The sequence below is a fragment of the Cyanistes caeruleus genome, chromosome 5 (assembly GCF_971803275.1).
Source record: "Cyanistes caeruleus chromosome 5, bCyaCae1.hap1.1, whole genome shotgun sequence".
Lineage (NCBI taxonomy): Eukaryota > Metazoa > Chordata > Aves > Passeriformes > Paridae > Cyanistes > Cyanistes caeruleus.
In genome coordinates this window covers 45247238-45260277 of record NC_141705.1, presented here as the reverse complement: position 1 = coordinate 45260277, position 13040 = coordinate 45247238, and the positions used below count along the sequence as shown (strand labels likewise).

At 43.0% G+C, this 13040-nt stretch overlaps 1 protein-coding gene across 6 annotated transcripts in view; it reads right to left on the bottom strand.

Annotated features, from left to right (window-relative positions):
* SLC20A2 (solute carrier family 20 member 2) overlaps positions 1 to 13040 on the bottom strand; it is a 57207-nt gene that overhangs the window by 2137 nt on the left and 42030 nt on the right. For 2 of the 6 annotated variants that reach the window (XM_086891643.1, XM_086891644.1), the window contains 2 exons: positions 5938 to 6123; positions 5130 to 5214 (listed from right to left, as the gene is read on the bottom strand). In XM_086891643.1, the coding sequence (XP_086747769.1) occupies positions 5130 to 5214; positions 5938 to 6123 (271 nt within the window). Of the gene's footprint in view, positions 1 to 4538; positions 4624 to 5129; positions 5215 to 5937; positions 6124 to 13040 lie in introns of all 6 variants that reach the window. The other 4 variants (XM_086891645.1, XM_023924744.2, XM_086891647.1 and 1 more) reach the window with 2 other exon arrangements.

Here is a 13040-nt window from a genome sequence, read left to right as displayed (position 1 = left end):
GCCTTTCCTCTTGCTGGTTTGGGGTGCCCTGCCCGTTCACCCAGCAGCTGCTGAGCCTCTCTGTGCAGCTCCCAGCCCAGCACACAGCACTGACCCAAAACACCACATCCATGTGCCAAAACTGCAGGCTACAAACAGGATGGCAGTGTCAAGGTAAAAGCAGCTGAGCCCACCCTGTGGCAGTGATGGTGGCTTGGCAGGGGGCAGACAGACAGTGCAGGCTTAGAGCCAGTACAACAAACCCATCAATCTGAGCCCTGTGAGGGACACCAGCCCTTCTGGACCAGCTAGCCAAGCAAAGCATCCAGAGCTAAAATCCTGTCTTGCAGACAAAGACACCAGACTAATACTATGGGGCACACAAACCGTTCAGACACCAAGAGGATGGTGGGGAATGGATAAAATCCAAGATATCCTTCAAAGATGCTGCTACCAGAGCAGCTGGGTAGGTCAGTGGTTTTGTAGATAAAACACACTGTGTTATGGGCAAAGCTGCAACCTTTTCTTCCTTCAAAGGTATTTTCAGTTCATAAGCTCAGGTATAAACCCAGCATATCAATTTTTAAGAAAAAAAACTGGACTGAGAAAAATATTTTCAATGAAAAATGATACAAAACTTCAGAAAGATTACATTTTCTTTCTGCCCTGGAAGTGCTTTCCATGCTGTTAGCAAAAACAGTGTAAGTCTATTCAAAGTGCATGGTAAAGCAGCAAGAAATGTGGAAGATATATCCTGTTTTGAAGGTAAGGAAACTCCAAGACACAGCTGGGCATGTGCTCCCTGAAGTGCCATCCCTGCCTCCCTGCTTGTTTTCTTAATGGGAGTATCAGTCCCTGCCTATAGATCAAAAGATGGGCTGTTCCCCTAGTACAGAGCCAGGAAAATGATACATGCCAGGAGTACAGGGAATCAGGGAAAGATAGCATAGGGATATTAAATCTGCATATTTTGCTAACACCTGTTTAGCTTCTAACTACTGCTTAACATTTATTTTTGGATAAAAGTTACTTGTGGAAGACCCTGTAACTCTAGGGCACCTGTGGCAGAACAAGGGAAAACTAAACATGAGATATTCTGTGACCAATTAGGCCTCTGTCAAAAGCATGACCCAATAAGGAAATCTGTTAGATAATATTTCATCTGAATACTCCAGGAGTACACAATGTAATTAGGAGGAGTAAGTGTATTTAGGAGGTGGAGGTGTATCCAGGTGAAGAAGTCACACTTGTGACTACATCGAAGCATTAACCCGAGGAAATAGCATTTGGGTTTTCAGCAGCTCAGCTGTTAGGCTCAGCTTTACATTTTGTGTGTCCTTAGCATCCGTCTGTCACACAGTGTTACTTATTGAGCAAGCCTGCAGTCTGTGTACGCTAATCTCCGAGTCCTTCCTGAAATTTAAATGGTATCAGCAATGATGGCATTGGCAATCTGTTTTAAACATTATTAAAGTTTAGTTTATTAATAGTGATTTTTGATGGACTAGAGGTTAGGAGAGTAGCTAATCCTTGGGTGTAGGCACACTACACCTTCTGTAGAATTTCAGATGATATCTACTTTGAGATTGGTTTGAAACCAGTGCAGTTTGCCTTCAGTATGCTCTGCTCAAAGCATTACAGAAATGCTTTTGGCTCTCTTGTTCCTGTGCAATGGTGTATAATAAGAACACACAGAACACGATAATTCAATGAAAGCAACGGAGAATATTTTTCAAAACCGCAAAATCGTATTGCCAAAATGGAGCTGACAGAATGACCTCAGCAAAGTCACTTCTGCAAAGGAAAACAATTTAACTGCTGCACTCTTAATTTTATCTGTACGTGAACACACTCTGTTACAGCTGAGAAATGCTTATTTCTAAATCTCCAATCTGAGAACAAATAACAGGCACTCTAAGACTCAATATGATCATTTTCCCACCTGGGCAGCAGAAAGGGAAGTGATGCATTCACACCACCCTGGCTTTTCAGTGCTAAATCCCAGGGGAGGTAGAACTGGTGCAGTCAGAGCAATGCGGCTACTGCCACATTCAGACCCACAGATTCCTTTGGAGGCTCAAAAGATTAGGCCTTCCCTCCAAGCCCTCTTGACTTGGAGGTTTTCAAGGGTCTCTCCTCTCCCCTTGGATCTGAGGCAAAGACACAGGTGCAGTTCAGGCTCTCAGCAGGCGCTGAGAGTGAAAAAGCTGTTTGGCCATAGACAGGGGACAGGCACATTGGGCAGTGACTACCCCATGTAGACCAAAGGCTCTGATTTAGGACCAAAGGCACGTCCTGACCTGAGAGGCCTTGACAAACCTTCCCCAGAAGCCAAATGCTTTTATTCCTGCTACCAACCTCCAGTTTGCCGCCACGTTTGCTACAAGATCTGAAAACTGCTGCTCAGAGCTTTCCTTCGTAGTTGGTCTCCATTTTTCATTACAGTCTACTGTTCCACCTCAGCTGTTTCATGCTGCTCATTATTTGCCATCAGTTTTTCCAGCTGCTGTGCATTCAGCTGACTGACACCCACTCAAGCAAATGCTATTTTGCAGTGGAGTAAATATTGAGAAAAAGAGTAATTCCCAGTCCCTGGGAGCTGGAGGCTCAAGATTAGGCTCACCTCAAACCTGTTTTCTTTTGGATTTCTAAGGCAAAATAATTTTTCTGTTGATTTTTAAGAAGGCATTTTTGACTCAGCGGCTGACAGCACTTTCAGCAAGGCATTTTCACATGGAGCAAATGATATTTAACAATTTTTTTATTCTTGCCCTGGGCCCTCAAATAAAACAAGGAATACAGGAATACATCCGTTACAAGTGTTTGCTTTATCTTGTGTTGCTCACTTAGGATCTTTCAACTCAGGATCTCATTTTTCTGAAACACAGTTACAATAACATGACATCCCTGGAACAGTCTAATCCTATTGCAAAGTGGATCTTCCCATTAAGAATGATCCATCTAATGAGATACAGCAAGCTACAGGGAGCAGACACAGACTAACCACATTAGCTGCTTTTATGGAAGTATTTTTTAAAAAGAACTATTTTGCTCTGCAGTTAGAAAAGACCAAGCTTTTAGCTGCATTGAGTGAATGAATACCCCTCTCATTAGCTTATGGCTTCCAAGATACTTTCTTTTTAAATTCAGTCTATTTGTTTGGACCAAAGTATGTTTTCTCTTTTACAGCAGTTGGCTAGAAGTGTTTCAGGCATGCAACTGGGATAATCAAAGCTGTATTATTCTCCCTGGCAAATTCTTCATTGTGCATTTGATATAGCAGTCAGCTTAAAGGGAGGTGGTTTTAGGCTAGCATTTTTAGAAGTGGATAACATTGTTATTATTTTTCCCCTCCCTGCTTGATTCAGAGGAACCAGAGTTCTGTCAATGCCAGGAAATCTGAACAGCCTTTCAGAGCAGCTCAGTCTTGGCTGCTTCTCAAAGAGCACCAGGGTAGAAGAAATAAATGATTTTGCAATAGAGGAAGGCTTTCTGAAGAAATGGTTTTCACTAGAAAAAGGCCAATTGAACCAACTTTGGGCATTTTGCAGGATGTGTGGATTTCATTGACTCTTTTACTGGAAAGCAGGTCAATGTCACAGGCAAGGCTGCCAGGCTTCCTGCCAGCCCGCCTGCCATGCCATGGAGCAGTTATGCCCGGAACCCCGCCTGCCCCAGCCCCAGCCAGGGGCTCCTAGCTCTCCAGGGGCAGTAGTGAATCCTACAAGGACTGTCTTTTTTTAGGGCTTGGTCTTGGTGGCATGCAGTGATGCAGAGGGACTGCCATTCTGAGGTCTCTGATTTTGGAGGGGCTTCCCCACATCCTGCCAGCGGGTGAAAGAAACAAACAGCTCTGCACAACCAGGAGCTTCAGAAAAAGGAAAGGAGAAAAGACAGGATATTTGACCTGAGAATTTCCCAGGGAACAAAACTCCAAATTCCCATTATGTTCTTCCAGTTCTAGTGTGAATGTCCACATGCTCTCTCAGGTTTACAAGCTATATAAATGTCTTTGTGACACAATTAAATTGTGCTCATTGCTTAGCCTGTACATATACCATATACTACCAAGTAGTCTTTTGGAAAAAAAAATAATAAAAAAAAATTAAAAAAAAAAAGCAAAGTACCTTGTTCAAAGGACTAATTACAAGGGCCAGATTCTGTATTAAAATGCACAAAAGTGAGGACAAGTTGGTTTAAAAGAAGAGAGACATTAAAATATTAGCTTAATGATGTAGCAGTGTTTTCCATACAGAAGGTTTTAAAATACACATAACTGGGTTCACACAGACTACGGATCTACGTTGTTTTAAGATGTCTATATTAGTTCAGTACAACCATGTAGGGGTGAAAGACAGTCCAGACTTTTGTGCAATTAGTTATAATGCTGACTTTGCTTGGCTGTACTGCCTGTCAAAGTGGGCCCCGTTATTTTGCGGTCACGGTCTACAGGGCATGGCACAGTGAAGGCAATCTGCAACAGTCGGTATCTCCCAGATTTTGTTATGGTTTGTCCTAGTGATGTGATTTACTGATAGTATCACTGCAAACTCCAATACCTTGCAATGGGTGGAGCTTATTGGAATACCCACATTTGAGGCTACAAGTACCGTTAGCGCACACATTACTTCAATGCAAAATCCACTGTGAAGAAATAAAAAAAAAAAAAAAAAAGACAAATGGAAAACCTGTAGTAAAAGAGTTATATGCAGGAAATCCCATGCCATGCACTTATCAAGAAAGTCAAGTATAAATGATGAATGGTGCGCAGCCTCTGAACAAGGGAGAAATGTTACCCGACCAGATTCAAATGGCACCGTCAGAGGAAACCAGGCTCTTCCTCGCAACCATTTGCAATTAAATTGAAGTCATGCTTTTGTAAGCGCTATTTCTCTTCACCAGCAGCTATGGAGTTTATGCTGTGGCCAATTCCAGTGACTTCACTGTGACAACTCCAACACATTTTTTGGAAGCCTGATTACATTCCCACGTTGCTGGCATGACCGAGATGTGCTGATGCACCCCTACCTAACCATCCTCTGTCAGCGGCTGCTTTCCCCTCACCGTGCCATTATCCCTGGCTCGAGCAGCACAATTTTAAGATGAATAGTCCAGACTGCCTTGACTGCAGTCGCTGGGCAAAGGCATACCTTGCAGTGTGTAGTACTGACAGGAAGTCCAACATTGGAAGCTACCACAACTGTGAACGCCGAAGCCAACTCAATAGTGAATCCACTGCGGGAAGCATAAGAAAACACTTCACAATCACTCTTTGCATCAGCTCGGACTGATACCATGCAGCGTGCCAAAGTCTTACCCGTTTCTTCTTTCCACTGTTTTATCTCCAACTGATTTTTGTCATGTGAGTAAGTTAAGAGAACAAGAAAGGGCTGAATAATGGGAACGGCACAGGCTAGTCATCTGCAGTAGCCCGTCTGCATGGCTCATTGCATCAGAGACCTTCACTACTCTACGCTGCAGTGAATCGTGCCTAATTAGTAATTCGGTTAAGCACCAGCAGAGGTCGAGTATGCATTAAAGAAGAAAATTACTGTAATAAATACATATGGGTTTAATAGTCTGAAGCGCACTGGGAAAGCCACTGTAATCTTGCCATTTCCAAATGCACCTCCTAGCAAGCTAATTAGGTCATCAGCAGAAGACTCTGCTGTCTGTTCATGTAGACCTCTATGCCTTAAACATATTCAGTATTACAGGGTTATCTTTTTCCCTTTCTCTCTTTCTTTCTCTTTTTTTACCTCATGCTTTCTTTTTCTCCTTTTTCACTTATTTCTTTCATTTTTTTAGAAAGACAGAGAAGTCAAAGCCAGGTTATCATTAAAATCAAAGCACAGCAAATCCAGCAAACCGCATTACAAACAAAATACCGGAGCAGCATTTTCTCAGATTGTCTCACACACAAAGTTCACACAACCACAATGACAACTGTGGACCTACCTTGACGGTGTGATTGGAGTGAGGTCTTTACCCATAGTCTGGATAACTCTTCTTCCCCAGACCCAGAGACCCACACAGATCCCAACACCTCCATAGAACAGCAGCCAGATGGGAGTCGATGCTTCCTGCATTACGGCACCTTGCTCGTAGATAAGCCAGAGCGCGACGAGGGGACCGATGGCATTGCTGGAGAAACAGAAACGTGTCATCTGATAATAATAAAATTGTGTGCTTTTTTATACTGTAATAATACAGTATAAAAATGCAGAGAGTTGCCTTGAAAGAAGTCTCTTATTTTCTGCACGATTCTTCTTCATCATGGGCGCAGCACTACTCTGACTTGACCCTCTAGGCAACACCCTTTCTCACTTGGAAAGGGTGCAGCAGGCAACTCTCATCATGTTGCTTTTTCAGCTGTCATTTCTTCACTGATAACTAGAGCAAGGTTCTCTTTTACAAATTGTTTCCTGAAATGTCAGAGTCAGTAGTACCTCATTATGTCTGTTCTGTGAGAAAAATCAGTTCTTTCAGTACCACACTGAAACTATCTCAAAATTTACCAATTCAAGACCTGTGCATCTTTAAAATTCAAGGATCAAATTAGCTCTTTTTGCCAAAGAGGGGAAAATAATGAACAAAATTACCATCGCAGACAAGAATATAGAAATATAATTTAGCTTGACAGCCTGTAACGTTTGGGAAATGATCTGAGTGCAGCTGGGAAGGTGACTTAGTCATCTTCAAAGGTGTTGTAGAGTGAGTTGGACTGGATCAGAAAGGAGCCTTTGGTGACACAGAGCTGGTGTAAGCCCATTTTGCTACCCTGCTGCTGCTATCTGGAAAAACACTGGAAGTCAGCAACACTGAAGTCCCCACTCTTAATGCAGGTCATCTGATATTGGTGGCTGGAGTCAGACTTCTGACTCTGTTTATTCTAAAAAAGCATCACATTTCTAGACAGAAACTTCTAGCTAGAAGAAAAACTCAAAAGCTGGTATCCAGTTACTTTGGAGGCTTAAATACTGAAAAGCAGATAAGAATTTCGACATCATTTTTATTTTCAGCTCCTTTACTAAACACTAAGTAGCTGCTTGCCTAGCTGAGCAGCATTTATTCACCACCCGAAAAGCATAATTAGTGAAGCAGCGTTTATATTTATGTCTAAATAATCATGAGAAGAGCAGAACAAACCTGACCAATGTCATTCCAAAAATCTGAAAGCCATCAGGAAAGCCCCCCCTCTTTGTAAACCAATAGGAAAGCAGGTCACAGCAAGCACTGCAGGCAGGACTGACAGCCATGCTCACCCTGGAGCCAGGACCTGCTAAATTTAGTTCCTGGTTCCACTCCAAAGCACACAGATGGAGTAAGGGCCAGTTTTAATGTCAAATGTTGTGCAAACCAGGCCACTGTATATGCCAGTTAATAATTTCCTTGAATCCCATTTTTACCAGATATGAGGTGCCAGGGGCTGAGTGGCAATTGCCAAGAGATGAGGGTGGCCAGCAGTGCAAGGCTCAGCACATCTCAGCAACACAAGACCCTCCTGCTTTCATCTGGCCCTTGAGAAATTGAGCTCTGAACCCTGAGAAGTGATCCTGAAACAAAGTAATATGGAAAAACTTTTCCCTCATAAACACACACAGCAACACTCAAGCTATGAGGGCAATGAAAATAGTTAAAAATGCTCTTTGATATAAAAGAATTAATCATTCTTATGTGTTTTGAGAAAGATCCTGAAAATAAATTGGTGAGCTAACATGGATAATAAAATCCAGTGGGCTTGAAGATGCTGGGCAGTACAATGAAGAACTAAAGACTTTAAATAAAGAGTGATTTCCACTTGCTAGAACACTTTAAAATTCTGGTCTGCTACTGTGCCCAAGTAAGCATTCAATTTGTTGAGTTTTGGAAGGACAGTATGTGAAAAGTCCTTAGGGCCTAAATGCAAGAATTATTGGAAGAAGAGATTCTTGATTGAAGAATTTCTAATATTTTGAAATCAACCTGAAACTGCTTTTCCAGTGTTTTCAGGTATAGATTAAATTACTTGCACATTTTAATGCCTTTTTGGGCACAGAAAAAGAAAGTTAATTCAATTTACGAAGGTACATGAATAAACGGATGGATGGTGAAGGATGGATAAAGGCAAATAATACATTGATCAAATGAATTAAGGCAAAACTGATCATCCCTTTTTATAGTGCTGTATGACATGGGAAAAACTTCCCTGTTGAAAATAACAGGCACATTTGGAGTGAGCTCAGGCACTGATTCCTGACAGTTCTAAAGAGATTTTGCATACATATTTGTCAGTTCCAACGTAGACTGAAGAGGCAGAAAAGACTTCAAAAACTGCAGCAGTAAACTATGCTCTTCCATCAAAATCCAGTTTTAATCACTTGCAAATGCTACACCTCTGTGAATCAACTAAGCCTAATCCTTGAGGAAATGGTTCTTATTTGTGGCAAGAGAAGACAAGGCAAAACTCTGCCGATGTATGCTCAGCCTCAAGAATCCAGTCGGCTGATTCTGTCCCACAGATCAGAAGAGATAACACTGCTGCCCACAGAGGCAGCATTTCTGGTACCTTCTCTGTAGGAAAAGAAAGCAGAAGAACACTGGATCCATAAGGGTTTGGAAAGGCAAAAATGTAACTAACCTCATTTTCCTTTGTGAGTATCTACCTCACTGGTTATCTACACCAGAGGGACATTTCTCCTCTCCTGGTAAATCACATTCAGTGTGAGTTCAGCTCTTAGGGACAGTGGCATCTCCCACCCTGAGGATCTGTAAGGGGCTATAAACAGCAACGACAGTGGCTTGAATCCAGAACCATCACAGCTCTCCAAAGGGGCTTCTTCAGCTTCTAGATTTGTTTAGGAGGTGCAGTCCACGGGGCTTGTGGTATCAATGCTCTCTATGCCAAAGGAAAACAGCTCTAGAAGAAGCTGCTAGTCCTGTCGCACCATGAAACTGCCAAAAGCTCGCAGCAAATGGGTCTGACTCAGGCACTGCAAAGACTATGATCTTGGTTCTGCACAGAGGTAGAAGAAAACCACTCCCAACAGCTCAGTAAGAGAGGTTAAAAGAGAAACAACACATAAAAAAACCCCAAAAAACCAGCAACAATAAAGGCATTGTTAGATAGGAGAGTTTGCTTAACAGATGTCTCCTACAGCTGAGTGACTAACCAGATGAACCACAAGGATGCTGGCTAGACTGGGATATGGCTTGCACAGTATTTCCCACTGGTTCTAGCTCATTTGATTCAAGACATGACTAGCAGGAAAGTAGTCCTCAAATCTTCCAGGCATTTGGCTAAGACTCATTTCACAAGTCTATTTTCAAGAAGTTATTTTCTCTTACTCTCCCACACAGTTTTCTACTTACCTTAACTAACTCTCCTTTGTGCTGGAGCTCCACATCTTATCCATGGTAGTTTAGAGAAGAAAAAAGCCTGAGATGGTCACACAGGGTCTCTGAACCCCCATCCACATTTATCTATATGTAAAACTGCCCTCAGGTCCCCATGAAACTGACGTGCTTTAGGGGATTTGCACTATTATCTAGCTATTAGGTTTAGAACAGAAAATAAGGGGCTCCTGACATGGTATTACTTTAATTTTGCACACCTAACACACACTTTCCCACTGAGCACAAGGAGGTGACAATATGAGTTAATTTTAGGATGAGTTTATAAAATGTTGTGGTGTAAGAAGCCCATTTCCTGAGCCTGCCTGCTGCAAAGTGTATTCTCCACATCCAGTACTTTCCCCACCTCTGCCAGCCGATTACTCGCAGTGCACAGGGCTGTGCAGCTGGGGTGCTGCGCAGGGGCTCTTTGCCGTCCCTGGAGGTGCAGTGCAGGATTTAATGCCACCCACAGCAACACTTGCACTGGCAGATGTGTTCCATGGTGGCTCTCTGAAGGGCTGCTCCCTGTTCCTGAAGTGCTGCCTGACCCTCGTGATGATTTTGCCGGCACTCTCGACTAACGTGAATTGGCACAAACTTCTCTTTTTCTGCTCGCTTGTGCCAGTTTAGAATCTGTCACACAGCATTTATAAAACTGCTGTGAAAGATATCATTTGACAGTGAATCTGAACTATAAATAGAGCTGGCTTCTCCTCTCCCCTGTGAGACAGATAGTATTACCAACAAAAATAACCACCCCACATTCAGCTATCATGAGACAGGCTTAGAAATGACAGTTTCCCATGCACACACACACTAGCAGAAATTTTTAGGTACCTTTGGGTCACAAGTCCAAGACCACCTCTGGAGGAATAAGAACTTTTTTTTTTTTTAGTAAAAAAATTAAGGGGCTTTTTCCCAGTAATTCAGCCATCAGCTGAATGATCTGTGGCCAAACTCCATCAAACTTGTCATAGATATGTTATGAAATAGCAACTTTTGCTACTTCTTTGCTGTTGTTTGAGGCGAGTAGCGAGTTGCTCAAAAAGAAAACCTAACTGTATTTGAAAACTACACTCTGAATGTGCTTTGTGAATAATGTATAGACTTCTTGATGACCATGCTTAGGTTATCTGCTGCCTGAAAAAGGAGATTGCTTTTTAGCCTCTTTTTCTAGTTGAGTGAAAGAACCTTGAAACATACATTATCACCAATTAAAGCTGAACGACGAGCAAAACAGCCATCTGAGAAATCCGTATTAGGTGTCCAATATTACAGTATAATTAGGAAACGTCCAGCCATTTGACTGTTTCCCAAACCAGGATTTCACAAACAAACCTTCCACTGGGAAACTCAGTGGGATGGTATTTCTGAATAGGCTGCAGTTATGCCATGAGACATCACCCAGCTGAGCAAGAGTGAAAGAAAGATATGCCTGTATGTAGCAACAGGAAAAAAACATGCCCTAATCTCCAGGGATATCAGACTATCAGCAGAGTTTTATCCTAGTTCAAATAACTGGACAGCCTTGAAACAGTGCATCTACCACAGCACAACAGAAGTGTGTCAGAGCTGTGCCCTGTGAAGTGCAAGCTTTGGGAGTGTTAATGAGTCAGGGTGGACGCGCTCTTATTCCCGCAGCTCATCTCTGTGTCCTGCAGATGCTGGCCCTGAAACCCCACCTGCCTGGATCCTGGATCCTTGGGTCCATCCTCCCCGGTGCCCACCAGCATCAGCTTTTCCCCTGGCAAGCCCAGACATGGGTCCAGCTCACACAGGGATGTGGAGGGATTCCCATGCCCATTGGAGACGCTGTTTCTTGTTGTTCTTCTCTGACTTGCCTGCATGGCAATGTCATGTACCTGCACAATTAAGGACAGAAATGAAGATTCACATCTACTTGGGGCACAGGCTGGACTTTACAGGATGGACTATTATTAAAAAAGGGAAGAAATCAGAAATCAGGCTTCCCTCACTAAATATAACAGATAGATTAGCTTCCTAAATATTCTCAGTGAGCTCGACTGCAGCTCTCAGGGAGGAAATAAGAAGTACCTGTTTTGTAATCCAGCCTCACTATAGCTCCTTTAGACTCCTTATTTAGCCAAGAGGCTGAATCCCACTAAGCTCCCTGTGTGCAGTGAGATACTGGCAATGGTCTGGCTCTTCCCTCCTTTAGTTGCATTTACTTTAGGAAGAGGGGGGAAAGGTGAATCCTACTGCTGTTTGTGCACTCTGACCTAAAACTCCAGTGAAATCTGAATGAAGGTGAGAGGAGAAAGCTCTTCTCCCTGTATTTTGGGCAGGCACACATTTCCTAGTTTCTCAAACTGTTTTGCATAAAAATGAATTCCCTAACTAGAAGCAGTCAGCTTCCCTAAAACCACTGAAAGAACACATAGAAATATATAAAAAATATCAAATATTTTTACTATAGTTCTGAAATGGTTTTAAATCCTGTTGTGAGTAACGCAGCCTATATTGTTTGGATAATGACAGGCATTCTTTATCAAACTTGTGCCATAAATCTATATGGCATTACCTGCAGACTTTAACTCCAATGACCTCTTTTTCCTAAGATCTAAGCATGAATACGCAAGGGGAGTCCTGAAGCCCTCCACAAGAAATTTAATTAGAGCAGACACATTCAAACAATTTATGCAGCAGGAACTCAGGAAAACTGAGATCCTGTGAAACGACTGCAGGCAGGTTTCTCCCCCCTACAGCATGTACCAGCCAAATCTCAGCACTGCCAGTCCCTTGGCATGCACAGACACGGGTGGGGGCACGGTCCGTGGTCACCCTGCTCCGCTGCAGCATCACACCTCCTGCCACCGTCAGGCACTAAATCAACCTTCCTCCATGGCCCCAATCCATGGGCCCAGGTAGCTGCCTGCTCACACAACCCAAGGCACACAGCACACAGAAGGAGGGTAGTAAGGGACAGAAGAGGCTGCCCACTTACAGGAGAAAGAATCTGTATGAGAAATGACTAAACACATGCATGGACACATGTGTAGGAGTAAAAGGCTCAGGCTTTCCTCACAGCATAAACAGCGTATTTTAATCAGCAAAACTCTCACTGACCTACAGCATCTCTCTGTGGGTCATACTGCTTTGATTGCAAGTATTCAAGGAATAACAAGCTCCAGAGATTGCTTGAGTCAACAAAAGCATCTTCCCATTTGCTAGGATGGGACTGTGGGGCAAACACACTGTTTGCTCACAGCTTTCCCATTCCCAGCCCAGTAGCAGAGCAGCCACAGCCACTGCTGTGCTGGGCACCAGGGAAAACATGACTCCCTGTTTCTTTTAACACACAGATGTTCCAGCCAGGATCTCTGCCGATGTCAGCCTGAACATGAGCCCTGATGGCTGCAAACATCAGCTCCTACAGCAAAGATGGCTGATTTTGTTATGATGCTAAAAAGCATCATCTCAGAAGAAACTGGGGTCTAACTACCCCATGAGTTAGTTAAGAACTAGTTCTGCAGTCAGGACAAAATACTGATTTAACTCTTCCATGTCTGTGAGTAAATCCTGGACAATGAAACAAGAGAGATCTCCACATGATCTTTTATCCACCAAAGTGCTGTCCAAAGTATATGGGACACTTCTGATCCATGAAGTTTTTCTGAGCTGCATCACAGTTCAGTCTGTACTGTATGCCCCATGCTTAAATATGC